At 40.1% G+C, this 19,519-nt stretch overlaps 1 protein-coding gene across 4 annotated transcripts in view; it reads left to right on the forward strand.

Moving 5' to 3' along the window:
• Positions 1 to 19,519, forward strand: part of ylpm1 (YLP motif containing 1) — a 142,815-nt gene that overhangs the window by 68,997 nt on the left and 54,299 nt on the right. For all 4 annotated transcript variants that reach the window (XR_015757843.1, XM_043697112.2, XM_043697113.2 and 1 more), the window contains 5 exons: positions 2,860 to 2,974; positions 3,648 to 3,873; positions 6,589 to 6,678; positions 10,079 to 10,250; positions 11,240 to 11,388. Coding sequence is in view for 3 of the 4 variants with exons in the window: in XM_043697112.2 (XP_043553047.2) it covers positions 2,860 to 2,974; positions 3,648 to 3,873; positions 6,589 to 6,678; positions 10,079 to 10,250; positions 11,240 to 11,388 (752 nt within the window). In the remaining variant the exon portion in view is untranslated. The remainder of the gene's footprint in view (positions 1 to 2,859; positions 2,975 to 3,647; positions 3,874 to 6,588; positions 6,679 to 10,078; positions 10,251 to 11,239; positions 11,389 to 19,519) is intronic.

Genomic DNA, 19,519 nt, shown 5'->3' on the forward strand with positions numbered 1-19,519 from the left:
GTTAGCATACCAGCAACAATACAATACTTACGAAAAGATGAGGTGTCATCCTGGTGGAACTGACAACATACGACCATGTGTAAACAAGTAATGAATGCTAAGCAAGCCCATTATCAGATTGAAGATCTCCATTCATGTTGCATCCAGTTATGACTGGTGATGGTGGACAATTAAATAACTGACAGGAGGAAAAGGCTCTATAAATGCTCACATCTCAATAATGGCAGAGTCTAGTCCATAACTCAGAAATGCTGAGTAGATGATCCAGTTCTGCCTGCTCCAAAGGTAATCAGGATCACTCATGCCCACCTTCAGCTGATTCACTTCACTTGTGATAGTGAGAAATGATTGAATACATTAAGCACAGGAAAGCCATTTGATCCTAACAGCATCCTGCCACAATATTCCAATGCCTACCCATGGTTCTTTACCCTAATTAAACTGTACATTATGGGTACAACATTGGCATCTCTCTGACAAAGTGAAAAATATTGGTTTAGGCCTTGCCAACAAAAAGCAGAACATATTCATTCTGGTTGATTACCACCACACCGATCAGTAGTCCATCTCAAAGTGAGCAACATGATGGCTGTTGTCATCAAAAGTATTTTAAATGACAATTATTCACCAGCAATTTATGTACTGCTACTCAGTTTACCTTCTGACTGGACCACTTAGCTCCAATCCACAGGTGTAAACATGAACAAAATCACTAAATTCTAGAGGTAGCATCAAGATTGCATATGACTAAATGTGGCAAATTTGAAGTCAGTGGCAATTGGAGGGATGGCTATCTAGCACATAGGAAAATGTAGTTATTTGAGGCCAATCATCTCAGTTACAGGGTGCTTTTCCAGATAGTCTCTGAGTAGTATCACAGGCCCAGTCACCTTCAACTGCTTCATAAATGTTCATCCTTCCATCATACGGTTAGATGTTGAGATTGTTTAACACAGTTCAGTTGAATTCCCAGCGCCTCAGATATTGGAGCAGGCATGCATAAGTACAGCAACATCCAGTTTTGGGCTAATGAATGGCAAATCAAATTGAATTGAATTAGTATTATTGTCACAGGTACTAAAATGTGTACAGTGAAAAGTTTATAAGTTGCCACTCACAATGTCATCTTAGGTACAAAGGTACTGAGGTGCAATCCTTAATTACAGAACAAAAAAATGAAAACAAAAGTTACATTACAGCTATGCACACAAATAACTAAAGGCCAGAAAAATAAGAAGCAAAGTTAAAAAGACAAATATCACTGTCTCTCTCCAAAGGCTGTCCGCAGCAGATTAACTTGGGGGCCACCACGACCGTACTAGGCCACTGGCCATTGGTCACTGGTGTCCCCATTTCGGGTTTCTGCTGCCATGCTCCATTGCCGCTGCTCCTGCATCAGGCCACTGATGCCACCCTCTGCACTAGGCTGCTGATCATTTGTGACCCCACTTCGGGTTGCTGTTGTCCCTTCTTGGAGTCCTGGTTGCTTCAGATGCTGGGGTCTTCACCAACCCTGTTTCGGAGGCCAAGGCTGGGTATCTGAAGCCAAGAGAAGGGAGGAAAGTACTCTGCTACCACCTTACCTGAAGTTCAATAAATCAATCAATCACTAACTCCAGCTGAAGAGAGTCTAACTACATCCCCTTGACATTTAACATCATTGCAGTTATTGAGTTAAAGGGGAAATTCCTTGGTATCCACTGTTGTACAAAAAGTTACCTAGAGCAGGCACACACCAACGACGTAATGGATTGCACCATATTGAATTGACAGATTTAAAAGATCTTGGTCAACAAGGTAGATTTTGAGGAATGCTTTCAGGAAAGGCAGAGTAATTTAGCATGTTAATTCTAAACACTCACACGCAGGTAGCTGAAAGTGTAGCTACCAGTAATGGAGCTATAGAAATAAGGATAAGCAGAGGATAGCATTATAGGAACACAGAGGCCTGAGCTTGAGACTGCACACTCACTCTCAGTATCAACAAGGCTCATCAGGAGTCTGACACAGTGTTCCGCACTTTGCTGGATAAGTGCAGGTTCAATAACATTTCCAAAACGTGACATCATTCAGGAGAGAACAGCTTGATTCATATCTCACCTATTGTCATAAATGCTCACTACCCTCAGCCCTGCCAATAGTGTATTGAATACCATTTAGGAAATGCAGTGTAACAATTCACTGAGGCTTCTGATGACATCTTCTGAATCCAAATCTTCTGCCTAAAACGGCAGCATTCCCACAGGGACACCATGAACATGGATTTTACCCTGAATTTGCTACTTTTAAAAATCAGGTTTCTAGCAGCTTGACAAAGAAGTTATATAAACAGAATGCTTAGAAACTAGGAAGACTGAGGTTTATTTGAATAGGTGGATAGAGAGAGTTTTGAAGGGAAGAGAAAGATATGAGTTGAAAGACAGGAAAAGAGCAGTGCCTAAGCTACTAAAGACTGAAAACTAACAAGTATTTACCCTCTTTTGTATTCCACTTTATTTGTCTTTGATTTTTTCAAACAATTGATTGGATATTTGAACTTCCCTTAAACAGTAACATGACTTGTATCATGAACATTGAAAGTAAGATAATCTCAGACCAGATGCATCTAAGAGAAAAATTGTGAGGAAATGTATTCAGCAATCAAAAGATATGTTTATCTGCTGTTCTTAGTGTACCTGAAACTGTGTAGGTGTTTTCATACAATCATGTTGCATGGACATTCTCGTATTCAAGGATCAAGCATTGAGTTAGTCATACTGGATTATGATCATCTATTTTTGCAGATTCTGTCAGTAATATCATTGCTTCCTTCACCAGATTTATGCATTGTTTTAACTTTAGTTGCTTGTGACATTTCAGTGAGCTACAGGAGATTGAGCGAGTACCTCTTCTACCTAGCAAAACAGATTCAGCAGGAATTACTCCTGTAATTCAAGATTATCAGAATAGTAAAACTGGTCAAGACTTCTATAAGGTAAGAAACTAGAACTAGATAGCACCATATTGAATTGACTAAACAAATAAGTTTTTCTGCACCATATTGGGAAATTGAGTTGTGTTAATTTTGTCATCTTCAGTAACCACGCAGATACTGTTCATAGACAGCTACACAAGTCTATCTTTGAAGTGCAGATTATATTCTATATATTGTGACGCATTCTATGTTCTCTTTATACCTTGGTGATCTCTTTTCATGACTATGAAAGACTTGATGATCTCTTAGCATGCTGTTCTATATTCATTTATCCAATGAAAAATGAAGGGTCAATCATTTTGAATTCATCAGCCTTGGTAACAATGGTGGGTTCCTAGACCTGAAGGATGTTAATAAACTAACTGAACTTCCACAATTATCTGATAGCTTTTGTGTCAACATTTTTTTGGTGCCATGCTATAAACAACCAAAATCAACAGCAAATTTAGCAGTAGAATTTGATCAAATAATTTGGTAGCTGCCAATTCAGTAACAGTCTTGAACGATAACCTCTCCACTGTTTTCCTACTTTGTATCATAGCAAGACAGTTTATATGATCTACCTTGGTCAAGGGTCTGTAAGCAATGTATTCTATTATGTGATTCTGATATTAGAAATGATGAGCGATTGTCCTCTGTCCGCCTTGTCACCTTCTGCTTATTGCTGTTGTAGGATATGTCAAGTAATGAAAGTTCTTTACTTGGCCCTGTGCCACCTGAAAATCCCATCCAGTCCGAACGTTGGGACACAGATACATTCCATGGTTTGTGGGACTCAGGAACTGAACCCAAAAATCCTGACTCCAATTATGCTTACAGTGAAGCTTCATCAGTCTCTACCACTCCACTGAACAAACAACCACCTATTCAGAAAACTGTTGATTATGGACATGGGCGTGGTAAGTGTAAAATCAACATCAGCATTTACTACGGGTCTAAAATATTGTTAAAAGTCAGAACATGCTTCACAGGAGTGAATTTGAGATTAAGTTTGTCACGAAGCTTGCTTGTGTTATTCAGACAGGTTTAAAGATCTTGGTCAACAAAGTAGATTTTGAGAAATGTTTTCAGAAAAGGCAGAGAGATTTAGCATGGGAATTCTAAAGACTCTCACTCGGGCAGCTGAAAGTGTGGCTACGAGTAGTGGAGCTATAAAAATAAGGATAAGCAGAGGATAACATTGAAGGAGCATAGAGGCCTGAGGTTCTAAGATTAAAACAGGTTATAGAGATTGAGAGGACTAATGCCGTGGAGAGATTGGAAATTGAGGCTAAAAAGTTTCAAGTTCAGCTGCTGCAAGACTGGGTGCCAGTGCAGAATCAGTAAATACAAGCACAATCAAAACGCAGATATAGGTTTGAATGAGGATACCAGCAGTAGAGTTTTTAATGAGGTTACATTGGGTGTATTATGAGAGGCCAGCTAGGAGAGCATTGGAATTGTTGAGCCAAGAAATAACAAATGCTTCCAGATCAAAGCTTGGATGCACGAGGAGGAGATTATCTGCCTGTTACCTGATATCTTCACACGAGATTTGCTCAGGGAAGTGAGGGATGTTTTTTCTTCCCTTTTCAAAAGTTTATGTCACACTCCATTCATGAGTGAAATAATAGATGGGTGCTGATTTAGTAGTTGCTTGAAGTGGTTTGATTGAGTTTATGCTTGTTGTACCTTCTGGTTTCTGTTTGATAGCAATTACTACAGAACAACCTTGGTTTTCTGAACGTTAATTATTCAACTTTTGGATTATCCGAATAGGATCTTAAGGTCCTGTAAAAACGTTATCCAAACAATCAGTTATCCAAATACTCCCCATCCATCTCGTTTGGATAATCTAGGTTGTCCTGTATTTTTATTGAATATGTTAGATTGGAAGCTGGCACATTGCAATTACTCAAGTTAGTTGGTAACTACCACTTTAGAAATGCTACATTGGAGCTGTCCATGTCATCTTTTGCTTGCAACTTCAATATAGTTTATGTTAGATTTGGGTAATTTGTAAAATAAGCAAAGCAGTTCCAGCACTTTTCTGGTTTTCATAATGGTGCTTTTACCTCAGGTGTATTCTGTGGAATGTTATAAATCTGACCTGATTATTCAGTTAATGTTTTGAGTTCGATGTGATTACTGAAGGGGATTGCAAAATGGTGTTTTTTAATATTTTTTGCACAAACAGGGCTGCCCTGGCAGACCAAGCATTTCAACCTGTTCCTGACCTCAAACTTTTTTTCCTATCTTCATTCTGCTTTTCCACCCACCTTATTTAGTCTCTTTTCACTTGGATTTGTTATTCTTCTGATGCTTTGTTGATTCCACAATAAGTTTTCTGGCCCTAGCTATCGCCTTTTCACTATAGATGTGCACATCCTCTATACCTCGAGCTCCATCAAGATGGTCTTAAGGCTCTCCATTCACTACTTCCTTGAAAAGGAAGCCTTGAACAATCTCCCATCAACCACCAACGTCACTCGCCTGACTGAGCTCATTGTCACTTTGAACAGTCTTGTTAATTCTTCAAATGATTAATGAAGTTAGGAAGATATGGCCTTCCTTAAACAAAATCAAGCTAACAATCCTTGATTAATCCATGCCTTTCTAAGTGATATTCATTCTGCCTTTTCGAATTAAATCTAATAACGTGTCTACCACATAGTCAGACTATGACCATTAATCATTTAGCCTATATCTCATACCCTTTCTAAGTAATTCCATGACATGTGCCATGTTTGCATGGGACCTGTTGACATTTCAACTATTTGTGGGTGAGTTTAAAGCTTTCTGTTAAAGGTAGGAATAAAGTCAGCTGAGATTTAAGCTCACATTCTCCTTTTTATATAATAGGCTCTTCAAATAATTGAACCATTGTGCCTAAGTATGGTGACTGTTTCACACAGACTCCTTTATAGCAAGATTATTTATTAACCTTTTCTTTTTGCACAATACAGAATCCAAAGTAACTTAATCCATAGTTGGGTCCTCAACACATTGCCCCAGAAGCAAAAACTGAAGTTATTGGAAAAGCTCTGCAACTATAGCAGAATCTGTGAAGAGAAATCAGAGTTAATATTTAGCGTCTGAGGAAGGGTCACTGGACCTGAAACATTAACTCTGATTTCTCTTCACAAGTGCTGCCAGACCTGCTGAGCATTTCCTGCAACATCTCTTTTTGTTTCTGATTTACAGCATCCACAGTTCTTTCGGTTTTTACATTGCTCCAGAAACCCTCGTGCGCTTCAGGAATTCATCCTTCACGGCATGTGTGCTGATTTGGTTAACTTAGTCTTTGCAAATTGAAGTCAGTCGTTACAACTGTCTTAACAGTGATTGCATACAATACCAATTTCCTGATTTGTATTAATCATGGCTTTCTGATCTACTTTTAGTGTGCTATTAGTTAGAATAAAGTTTTTTTAAACTGTTTTCCACCTCCCCCCGCCCCACAAAAAAAACAAAAAGCCAAACATTGGCACTATAATGTGAGATGGTGCAGATATATGGAGACCTATGCAATGGAAAGTTACAAAATTCTTGGTTCAAAATTTGGTCCTATAGATTTCATTTACTAAGAGTTTATTTTTAAGCGAAGTTTTTAAAATGTGGTATTTTATTTTCAGAGGTTGGAGGTGGAAGAATTGAACAGATCCCTTATGGAGAACGCGTTTCACTTGGCCCTGAGCCAATACGAGAACGGATGTATGATAAAGGTAATACAAATTATAAATTTATAAGATACAGGAGCTGAATTAAGCCGTCTGGATCATCAGTCTGCTCCACCATTCAATCATGGCTGATATGCTCCTCACTCCCATTCCCTGCCTTCTCTCATATCCCTTCAACCCATTGCCAATTAAAAATCAGTCTTAACTCCTTCTTAAATGTACTCACTGTCCCAGCATCTACCACACTATAGATTTGCAAATTTCACAGAATTTATAAACCTTTTGGAGAAGTAGTTTCTCTTAAACTCTGTTTTAAATTTGCTACCCCTTATCCTAAGACTATCCTGTCATCCTAGAATGCCCCACAAGAGGAAGCATCTGCTCCATGTTTATTTTATCCACACCTTTTATCATCTTGAATACCTCACTGTGATCTCCCTTTACTCTCTAGAATTTAGAAGAATATAGGCCTAAACTGTTCAATCTCTCTTCATACAACAAACCCCTCAGCTCTGGGATTAATCTACTGAATCTCTTCTGAACTGCCTCCAGTGCCACTACATTATCTCTCAAATAAGGGGACCAAAACTGTGCATAATACTCCAGATGCAGTCTCACCATTGCCTTGTGTGGTGGCAACAATACTTCCTTACCTTTATATTCTATTCCTTTAGCTATAAAAGTGAATATTTCATTCAATTTCTTTATTATCTGCAGTGTCTGCATGTGAGTTTTCTGTGACTCATGAACGAGCACACCAAGATGCCTCTGCACTCTAGTACCCCGAAGTCTGTCCCAATTTAGGTAACAGGTCGCCTTCTCATTTTTCCAACCAAAATACATGATCTCTCACTTCTCCACCTTAAACTCCATCTGACATATTTTGGCCCACTCTCCTAACCTATCTATCTCCTTTTGTAATTTCTTATTTCCTCATTGCAATTTACCATTCCAGCCTATTTTTTTGTCATCTGCAAAATTGGCTTTAGAGCCTTTTCTCCCTGTATCTAAGTCGTTAACATAGTGTCACAAAGCTGGTCCTTTTTTCTAAAGCTGGTCCTTTTCTCAAGGATACTGTGTTCTTGGTTTTTCTCAGAGGGGTCATAAGTAGTCTGGGCTCCGAAACTGCTGGGTTCAGTACAGAGATGAAAGGCTTTTTTGTTTATATGTAAATAGATGAGTCTTTAAACCAAAGCATTTGTGCTTTTAGAAGCAAACTGTATAAGTCAAGGAGGCATGGCCAGCTCTCCAGCTGAGCAGTTCAGTCCAGAACTAGTTAGGGAGTTCAGCTGTGAAGCTTGTGGGAACAGGCTGCTAGACTGTCTCTCCTTCTACCCTTCAAACGTCGACCTGTAAGCCTTTGTTTCATTTTTACTGTGTTTAAGGGGGTTTGTTTATTGAGACTGTTGTGCATAATCGGGACAGCTTAATAAAGTCGAGTTTGGATAGACTGTTCTGTAGCTGTTCTTTATTCTGTTCTTTGTGTTTCATTCTGTAATTTTGTGAATACATTTTTGTCTGTTTTAAAACCTGCTAGTCAACCTAGCTAACTTACTCCAGGTAATTTTCACTGTATACTCACCGAAACAAATTGTAAAGTTATGGTCTGGGCCACCTGCTTAAGAATGTTTTGAGTGGTCTGGCCTAGTCCATAACAGTAAATTGTAAATAGCTGGGGCCCAAGGACCAAACCCTGTGGCACCCCACTAGTTTTTTCTTGCCATCCAGAAAAATACCCGTTTATTCCAGCTCTCTGTCTTCTGTCCATCAGCCACTCATCAATCTAGGCTAATAAATTACCCTTATTCTCGTATGATCTAACATTGTGAATTAATTTTTTGTGTGGCCCCTTATCAGACATCTTCTGGAAGTTCAGATATGTTTCATCTACAGGACCCATTATCCACTTTGCTTGTTGCATTTTCGAAGAACTCCAACAAATTAGCCAAACGTGATTTGCCCTTCGTAAAACCATGTTGACTCTGATGGATAGCGTTTTGACTTTCCAAATGTCATGATATTGCTTCCTTGATCATTGATTCTAACACTTTCCCAACACAGATGTTTAACTGGTCTGTAATTTCCCACATATTGCCTCCCTTCCTTTTTGAATAAGGGTGTTATGTTAATAGTTTTGAAATCCACTGGAATTTCTCCGCTGTCCAGGGAATTTTGGAATATTTTAACCAATGGATTCACTATCTCCGCTGCCACTTCCTTTAATATCCTACAATGTAGGCCATCAGGCCCAGGGTACTTGTCTGCCCTCAATCCTAATGCTATTCTGAGTACCTTTTCCCTATCGATGTTGATTGTTCTAAGTTCTACCCTTTCTATTGCCTGTGACTTACCTGTTCCAATTGGAATGGGACTATTGTCTTCCACCATGAAAACTGAGGCACAGTATTGATTTAGCATCTCTACCATTTTAGTGTTGCCCATTATTAACTCTCTGGTTTCATATCCAAGGGACCAACATTCACCTCAGCAACTCTTCCCTTTTATATATATCTTAGAAGCAATTATGTTGTACCTCTCATGACTTCGTCTCAAAGCATTTTACAAGTAATGAAATACAAGAGTAATTATCCATTCTAATTTAGTTATTACGTTTTTCAATGTAATTTCATTTGAAAAGTTTCATTTTGAAAAAGAATTACTCAGATGAATCGGTTTATTTGGGTACATTTAGAGTTATGTTAAGTTTTCCTTTTCATTTAATTCTGAAAAATCTTATTTTTTAAGAGTGATATTAACTTTTGGGAATGTTGGATGAAAATAAAACGGAATTGAGTTTTTTTTTGTAGTCTTGTGTGTTATCCTTCAATGTCATAATGCCTGTGGCTCTTTAAAATGTTGTCTAGCATAGTTCAAGCTACAATATTAACCAGTAGCACTTTGGATCCTAATATTCAACTATTTAGTGATTGGTACCAGACAAGAGCAAACAAAATAGAAATGGTGCCCTTGTAATGTGACTGTTTCTTCACTGATGATAACAGGCCAGGATGCATTTGTTTCCCAGTATTTGAGTACTGATTGCATGCTTATGTGTGCGCAACTCCAGTTTGTTGGCTCGAAAAGAAAGCTCTGAGAAGCCCTGTAAGCAAATAGATTTTCAAAACTTATAACCTTTTCACTGACTGTGTGGAAGGGATACTCTGATGAAGTAGTAACTAATCGTAATAATTACTCACAAATTTCTTCCATTTCAAATAGTCAGAATCATGATAACATTTGCTGACAGTTTTATCGTTATCATAACTACAAGCAGTGATCAACTAATGATTGTCTCCTTTCATGCAGTCAAGCTTGCTAAATCTTACCATTTGTCCTGATGATGTCATCAGTCACCAATTATGACTAAAAATAACTTGAGGAATTCACTAAAAATAAATGGATCAAATGGTCTTTAGATTTCACAGAGTGATATTCTCCCATTTAGATTCTCTTGGTCCTCGAGATCGTTATGGGGAACGAGATCAATTTTTGGAAAGAAGAGATTCATTCTTGGATCGGAGAGACTATGATAGAGAGCGTGACCTATACAGGGACAGGTCAATGGGAGATTATGAGAGGGAAGGATTTGAGCGTGAGCGATTTGGGCGTGAGGATAGGTAAGCATTGGACCTGAATTAAAATATCATAATGTAAACTAAAGATTAATGTGATGAGGAAGTATTTGTGATTTGTAGCAAGTGAGTTTGCAGGAACATCCAAGATGCGACACCAAACCTCCCAAATCTTGTTCAAACAGCTGTAAAGGTAATGTCACCATAGTTCTAGTGGACCATAAAGCTAGTCCTAATGGACTATAAAGTTGACTTGTGATTTAACTTGGATTTCATAACACCTGTGGCAACAGAAGAAGTGGAGAAGGTGGGTCCTTCATGGTAACCTCAGCTGTTGTAGGAATTGAACCCACATTGTTGGCATCACTCTGCACTGCAAACCAGCAGGAGATGCATTGACCTAGTGGTATTATGGCTAGGCTATAACTCTAGAGGTAATGTCCTGAGAACACACGTCCAGATGATAGAATTTGAAATCATTTTTAAAAATCTAGAATTAAAGGTCTAATATTCATGAACCCATTGTCAATTTTCAGAAAAACCCATCTGGTTTACTAATATCTTTTGAGGAAAGAAACTGTCATCCTTAGCTGCTCTGGTCTAAGTGTGATTCCAGACCCACAGTAATGTGGACTTCTGGACAGTTAGGGAAGGGCAATAATTGCAGGCCTAACCCACATTCTGTGAATAAATTTTATGAAGAATAGCCATCCAGCCTGAGCAAACTTGACATCCTCAGATAGCTGAAGGCCATGCACCTATAATGCACTATTTAACCATATCATTTCTGTGCACAATGTATCATTAATATATGTTCATCTTTATTGATTGTGAATAATAACACCTATAGTTTAGTTTTTTAAGTGGTATTTTGTTGGCATCTATCAAACCAATCAACTGACTCAGAGAGGATATGCTTTTTGGTTCCCATTCTGTCAAGAAGCCTGAGTCTGTTTTGTTCTTTAAATTAAGGAAGATTCTTTCCTCTGTAAATGTCAGAAGTAAACTTTTATGTGTGTGGGTTTCACTTGCAGAATGTCTCATGGCCCACCCACTCGTTCAAGTGGATATCACAACTATCCAGACAGTAAGGATCACTTCAATCGAGGGGGATTTGACAGACCACAGTTTGATCGCTTATCTGATCGACCACCATTTGATCACCCACCTGGTGGTTTTGGAGGTATTTGAATTTGTGTCATTCACACAGTTATTTATATGCCAGCCAGATTACTTGTTGATGGTTTTGCCAAATTTGGTCATCACAGCATTGAAATGAGTATTGGCATCTTGGAACAGGTAATTGTGATGGTATTTATATACAAGCTACATCAAATTATTGTTCAATATCACCATTGCTAGCAGTCTCTGAGAATCAGAGGCTGGTAAATTGAACTGAGTAGCATGATTGGAAATTTGAATATTGTGGGTAGATTGAATTACGCTGGAGGTTCCTATGCGTTGGGATCAAAGAAGTTATCTTGACAAAATTCTGAAGGCAAGTCTTCATCTGCTATAAACGTGGCATCTGCAACTTCAGTGTAAATCTGTTGGGGTGTTACTGAGTTTTAGTCTTGGTTGAAGATTAATTTCTCTTTCTTATGGTCCTCTGTTGAGGTGAAATGTAAAAATAGCACATATTTTTATTTATAACCGACTGTATTTTAGAGATCCAAAAGACATAGGAGCGGAAGTAAGGCCATTCGGCCCATCGAGTCCACTCCGCCATTCAATCATGGCTGATGGGCCTTTCAACTCCACTTACCCGCATTCTCCCCGTAGCCCTTAATTCCTTGTGACATCAAGAATTTATCAATTTCTGCCTTGAAGACATTTAGCGTCCCAGCCTCCACTGCACTCTGTGGCAATGAATTCCACAGGCCCACCACTCTCTGGCTGAAGAAATGACTCCGCATTTCTGTTCTGAATTTACCCCCTCTAATTCTAATGCTGTGTCCACGGGTCCTAGTCTCCTCGCCTAACGGAAACAATTTCCTAGCGTCCACCCTTTCCAAGCCATGTATTATCTTGTAAGTTTCTATTAGATCTCCCCTTAATCTTCTAAACTCCAATGAATACAATCCCAGGATCCTCAGTATGTTAGACCTACCATTCCAGGGATCATCTGTGTGAATCTCCGCTGGACACGCTCCAGTGCCAGTATGTCCTTCCTGAGGTGTGGGGACCAAAACTGGACACAGTACTCCAAATGGGGCCTAACCAGAGCTTTATAAAGTCTCAGTAGCACAACAGTGCTTTTATATTCCAACCCCCTTGAGATAATTGACAACATTGCATTCGCTTTCTTAATCATGGACTCAACCTGCATGTTTACCTTTAGAGAATCCTCAACTAGCACTCCCAGATCCCTCTGTACTTTGGCTTAACGAATTTTCTCACCGTTTAGAAAGTAATCCATGTTTCTATTCTTTTTGCCAAAGTGCAAGACCTCACATTTGCTCACATTGAATTCCATCAACCATTTCCTGGACCACTCCTCCAAACTGTCTAGATCCTTCTGCAGCCTCCCCACTTCCTCAGTACTATCTGCCTGTCCACCTAACTTTGTATCGTCGGCAAACTTCGTTAGAATGCCCCAAGTCCCTTCATCCAGATCATTAATATATAATGTGAACAGCTGCGGCCCCAACACTGAATCCTGCGGGACACCGCTTGTCACCGGCAGCCATTCCGAAAAAGAACCTTTTATCCCAACTCTCTGCCTCCTGTCAGACAGCCAATCCTCTATCCATACCAGTAGCTCACCTCGAACACAATGGGCCCTCACCTTGCTCAGTAGCCTCCCATGTGGCACCTTATCAAAGGCCTTTTGGAAGTCTAGGTAGACCACATCCACTGGGTTTCCCCGGTCTAACCTACTTGTCACCTCTTCAAAGAACTCCAACAGGTTTGTCAGGCACGATCTCCCCTTGCTAAATCCATGTTGACTTGTTCTAATCCGACCCTACTCTTCCAAGAATTTAGAAACCTCATCCTTAATGATGGATTCTAGAATTTTACCAACAACCGAGGTTAGGCTAATTGGCCTATAATTTTCCATCTTTTGCCTTGATCCTTTCTTGAACAAGGGGGTTACAACAGCGATCTTCCAATCATCTGGGACTTTCCCGGACTCCAGTGACTTTTGAAAGATCTCAACCAACGCCTCCGCTATTTCCTCAGCCGCCTCCCTCGGAACTCTAGGATGTAACCCATCAGGGCCAGGAGATTTATCAATTTTAAGACCTTTTAGCTTTTCTAGCACTATCTCTTTTGTAATGGCAACCATACTCAACTCAGCCCCCTGACTCCCTTTAATTGTTGGGATATTACTCATGTCTTCCACTGTGAAGACTGACGCAAAGTACTTATTAAGTTCTCCAGCTATTTTCTTATCTCCCATCACTAGGCTTCCAGCATCAGTTTGAAGTGGCCCAATGTCTACTCTTGCCTGTCGTTTGTTTCTTATGTATTGAAAGAAACTTTTACTATCATTTCTAATATTACTGGCTAGCCTACCTTTATATTTGATCCTCTCCTTCCTTATTTCTCTCTTTGTTATCCTCTGTTTGTTTTTGTAGCCTTCCCAATCTTCTGATTTCCCAGTGCTCTTGGCCACTTTATAGGCTCTCTCTTTTTCTTTGATAGATTTCCTGACTTCCTTTGTCAGCCATGGCTGTCTAAGCCCTCCCCGGATAATCTTTCTCTTCTTGGGGATGAACCTCTGTACAGTGTCCTCAATTTTACCCACAAACCCCTGCCATTTTTGCTCTACTGTCTTCCCTGCTAGGCTCTGCTTCCAGTCTATTTTTGTCAGTTCCTCTCTCATGCCCTCATAGTTACCTTTATTTAACTGTAACACCATTACATCCGATTTTGCCTTCTCTCTTTCAAACTGCAGACTGAACTCGACCATATTATGATCGCTGCTTCCTAAGTGTTCCCTTACTTTAAGATTTTTTATAAAGCCTGGTTCATTACATAGCACTAGGTCCAGAATAGCCTGCTCCCTTGTGGGCTCCATGACAAGCTGTTCCAAAAAGCCATCCTGTAAGCATTCCATGAATTCCCTTTCTTTGGATCCACTGGCAACATTATTTACCCAGTCCACCTGCATATTGAAGTCTCCCATGATCACTATGACCTTGCCTTTCTGACATGCCTTCTCTATTTCCCGGTACATGTTGCGCCCCTGGTCCTGACCGCTGTTAGGAGGTCTGCACATAACTCCCACTATGGTTTTTTTGCCTTTGTGGTTCCTTAATTCCACCCACACAGACTCCACATCATCTGACACTATGTCATTCAGCAACATAGATTTAATTTTGTTCTTAACTAACAAGGCAATCCCGCCCCCTCTGCCCACCTCCCTGTCTTTTCGATAAGTTGAAAACCCTTGTATGTTTAACTGCCAGTCCTGACTCCCCTGTAACCACGTCTCTGTGATGCCTACCACATCATAATCATTCACGATGATCTGTGCCATTAGTTCGTCTGCTTTGTTATGAATGCCACAAGCATTCAGGTAAAGTGCCTTAATGTTAACTTTCTTATCATTAGAGATATTGGAAGTCATAAGGTGTCCTAAGTTATCCTTCCTTTTTGCTGCATTCCCAGTCTGTCTCAAGTTTAAATCTGCCTGCACATATGCTATCCTGCCGCTTATCTTTCCATTTAACTCCATGCTCCCTGTCGCTTTCACTTTCCCTTCCCCCCCAACTCAGAAGTTTAAAGTCCTACTGACCACCTGATTTATCCTCTTCGCTAGAACATTGGTACCTGATCGGTTCAGGTGGAGACCTTCCCAACGGTACAGATCCCCCCCGGTTCCAAAACTGATGCCAATGCCCCATGAAGTGGAATCCCTCTTTCCGACACCAATCCCTTAGCCACGTGTTGACTTCCCTAATTTTCTTATCCCTATGCCAATTGACACGTGGCTCGGGCAGTAATCCAGAGATTATGACCCTTGAGGACCTGTACTTCAATTTCCTTCCTAGTGCTCGATAATCCTCAAACAGATCCTCCACCCTAGCTTTGCCTATGTTGTTAGTCCCAACGTGGACCACAACAACTGGATCCTCCCCCTCCCACGCCAATATCCTTTCAAGCCGGTCAGAGATGTCCCGAACCCTGGCACCGGGTAGGCAACACACCATGCGAGATTCCCGATCCGGCTTGCAAAGGATACTATCTGTCCCCCTAATTATAGAATCCCCTATAACAACGACTTGTCTTTTTGCTCCCCTCTCTTGAATGGCCTTCTGCACCATGGTGCTGTGGTCAGCTGGCTCATCCTGTCCAGAGCCCTTTTCCTCAACTGTACAGGGAGCAAGAATCTCATACCTGTTGGACAAGGTCAAGGGCTGAGGCTCCTGCACTCCTGAACTCAGGTTCCCCCTACCTGCCTCACTTACAGTCACACTCTGATGTCCCTGATCACTAACTGGATGTGAATTACTTAATCTTCCAGGTGTGACTGCCTCCTGAAACAAAGTGTCCAGGTAACTCTCCCCCTCCCGGATGCGCCGCAGTGTTTGAAGCTCAGATTCCAGATCATCAACTCTGATCTGGAGTTCTTCCAGCAACCAACACTTGCTGCAGATGTGGTCACTGCCGTTCACAATGGGATCAGCCAGCTCCCACATCATACAGCTACAGCACACCACCTGACCAGCCATCTCTGCTTAGTTAATTACTTTATTACTTTGTACAGGTTTGAGTTAAAATACTTCCTGATACCTCTCTGCTATAGTCTTTTTTTTAAAAAAAAAACAATTAATAGATAAACAGTACTTCGTTAGGGGGTTAGAGGAGGATTCAGATCATTCTGTACTCACAAAATGTCTAGAAATAGAAGCAGGAGCAGACAAAGCCTGCTCTGCCATTCAGTATAATCAAGGTTAGGCATGGACTTCATCTCGACTTTTCTGCTTCCACTTTTATCCCTTGATTTCTTAAGAGACAAAAAGTTTGTCTGGCCCAACCTAAAATGCACTCTCAACAGCTGGGGGAGAGTTTTCCCAGGTTTTACTACCCTTTGAATGAAGTAATATCTTCTCACTTTAGTCCTAAATGATCAACCCCTAATCCTGAGACTACGTTCCTATGTTTCCTAACCAGTGAAAACAATCTTTTAGTGTCTACTCTGTCAAGCTCCTTCAGAATCTTGAATGTTTCAATGAGATTATTTCTCATTCTTCTAAACTTAAGTATTGGCCCAAGGGATGCATTGGTTGTAATTGGTTCTAATCTGGATTAGAAAACTGCTAATGTGACATCTACATTCAAAAAGGGGAAAGAGGCCAAAAAATGGCTAACTGTAGGACAATTAGCATACCATCTGCTTTGGAAAAATATTGGAATGAATTATTAAGGAAGTAATCCAGAACAGTTGCAAAATCAGAGTCGAATCAAAAAGAGACAGCATAACTTCATGAAACCTCAGATATGTCTGACTAATTTATTTGAGTTTTTGAGGAAGTCTTAGCCAGCGTGGATAGAGGGAAACCAATAGATGTGTTGTAATTGGACTTCCAGAAGGTGTTCAACAAGGTACCTCACAAAAAAGTTTAAGTCATAAGAGCCCCCGGTGTTAGAGGTAATATATTGATATGGAAAGCAAATTGTCTAATGGCAGGAAACATGAGTGAGGATAAAGGGTTCTTTTTCAGGTTGGTAACCAATCATTAGTGGGGCTCTCTGCTGCGACCACAATTATTTACAATATATAGAATGACTTGGAGAAAGATGTGAAAATACTTAGCCAAATTTGCATACAGCACAAAAATAGATGGAAAAGCAGGTTGTGAGAGGGATACAAGCAGTTTACAGAGAGATATTGAGAGCTTAAGTAAGTGGACAAAAAGTTAACGAATCAAATATAATATGAGAAAATGTAAAGTTAACTGTTGGGCAAATGCCCCCAATCTCTCTGAGCATTAACACTTAAAAGTTTCTTTTAATTACACGTTCCCACATGATATATTTCATATACTTAGCCTGTCTGTGGCTCTTTGTAATCTTTGTGTCCATCCTAAAGTTTGCCTTTCCACCTCATTTTGCATCATCCACAAATTTAATCCACTCTCTATCTTTTGATTTTGGAAGGAAGAACAAAAGAACAGAATTTTATTTAATCGGAGAGAAACTGCAGGCAACTGCGACAGAATGGGACTTGTGGATACTTTTACATGTAACACTAGCGCACACTTACAGCAGGAAGGCTAATTGGATGTTGGCTCTCATTTCAAAGGGGGTTGAAAGAATAGGGATATCTAAAGAAACAGTACAAGGTGTGGAGAGACCGTATCTGGAATACTATAAGCAGTTTTGATTCCCTTATTTAAGGAAAGATATAATTTAATTGGAGGCAGTTCAGAGGTTTACTAGGATGATCTGTAATATGGATGGATTGTCTTATGAGCAAAGCCTAAACAGTTTTGAGACTGAGATGAGAAGTAATTACTTCTTGGAGAGTTGAGGGTCTTTGGAACTCCTTGCCATATCGACCTGTGTGGCAGAGTACTCATGTATATTTAAGGCTGAGATAGATTCTAGATCAGTCATGAAATCACGTGTCATGGAAATTACAGGAAAGTGGAATGTCGGACCAGCCATAATTCTACTGAACGGTGAAGTAGATTTGAAGGGCCGAGCAGCCGATTCCTGTTCCTGTTTATGATGGGCATGTGGTCTTGTGGTATCACTGGACTATTAATCCAGAGTTTGGGTTATGTTCTGGGACACAGGTTTGATTTCCACCATAGCAAGTTGTGGAATATGAATTCAATAAAAATTCAGCATGGAGTCTAATGATCATTGTCAAACTGTTATCACTTGTCAGAAAAATCCATCTGGTTCACTAATGTCCTTTTGCAAGGGAAACTGCTATTCTTACCCAGTTTGGCCTACATATGACTCCAGATCCTCAGCAATGTGGCTGACTCCTAACTGCCCTCTAGGCAATTAGGGATGGAAAATAAATGCTGGCCTAGATAGCGACACCCACATCCAATGAATTTTTTTTTTACTACTTGGCCTCCCATCTAAGGTCAACCCCATCATCCCAGGGAGAAATGTAAATCTATACTTCCTTAGATATGAAGACTGAAGCTGCACTCATTCCTCCAGATGGGATCTCACCAAAGCCCTTGTTCAATTATAGAAAGACTCCTTGAATTTCCAAACTTCTGGCAAACACAGCATTTCCCTTTCTAATATTTGTGCCCTACAAGTGACAGGCAATATCCATCTTCAATGAGAAAGAATCTGATGTTTTCCCTTTGACATTCATTGGCATTGCCACGGCTAATGCTCCGGTGAATACAACTTGGAGACTACTGTTGACCAGAAGCTGAACTGGATCAGTCATATAAATATTGTGGATACAAGAGCAGATCAAAGGCTGGAAATTCTTTGGCAAGTAACTCATCTGATGAGCCAAAGTCAGTTCACCATCTACAAGGCACAACTGAGGAGTGTGATGAAATATTTTCCACTTTCACAGCTGAGTGCACTTCCAAAGACATTTGAAGTCCAACAGTATCAAGGACAATATCTGTGTGCTTGACTGACACCCCATCAGCCACTGCATTCACTGCTTCTGCTAACAGTGTAAAATGGTAGGAATGTGTTCCATAAGCATATATGTTGTGCTGCGGCTTATCCTCAAGATTACTTCAACAGCATCTTCCAAACCCTCAACATAAACTGACTATAAGGACTGTTGCTGGAGCAAGAATCTGTAGCTTCCTCTATAACAACCCCGTGAGTGTACCTACACCATGTGGACTGCAGCATTTTAAGAAGGTAGCTCACCACTACATTCTCCAGGGCAATCAGGGATGGGAAATGAGTGCTGCCCAGCCAGCAGTGGCTGAATTGCATGAAATAGTAAAAAAAAGTGTGCAATGTCTGCATATTAACTGTCTGCATTCTATGGGTAAATGCTTCTACATCTCTCTGCACGTCAATACTTAAAATTTCACATTTTCAAAAATAATTAATTTTTTCTGGTCTTATCACTAAGGTAAATTATTTCACTCTCCCTCACAATATGATCCTTTAGCAGTTTTGTTGCCCACTCACGTAACTTGTCTTATGGCTCTTTGTGTCTTTCCTACAGTTCGCCATTCCATGGTATAATTTGTATCATCATCAACTTTGATAGCGTAGTCTCGCTCTCTTAATTGAAGTCATTAGTAAAGGTTGTAAAAAGCCAAAGCCCAGCATTGATCCTGTGACACTCGGCTGGTCAGTTAGTTTATTTTACGATTTTTATTTCCAGTTTCATGATACTTCTATTTCAAATT

The sequence above is a fragment of the Chiloscyllium plagiosum genome, unplaced genomic scaffold, assembly GCF_037043375.1.
Source record: "Chiloscyllium plagiosum isolate Xiang-an unplaced genomic scaffold, Cpla_swu_hap1 HiC_scaffold_8, whole genome shotgun sequence".
NCBI lineage: Eukaryota > Metazoa > Chordata > Chondrichthyes > Orectolobiformes > Hemiscylliidae > Chiloscyllium > Chiloscyllium plagiosum.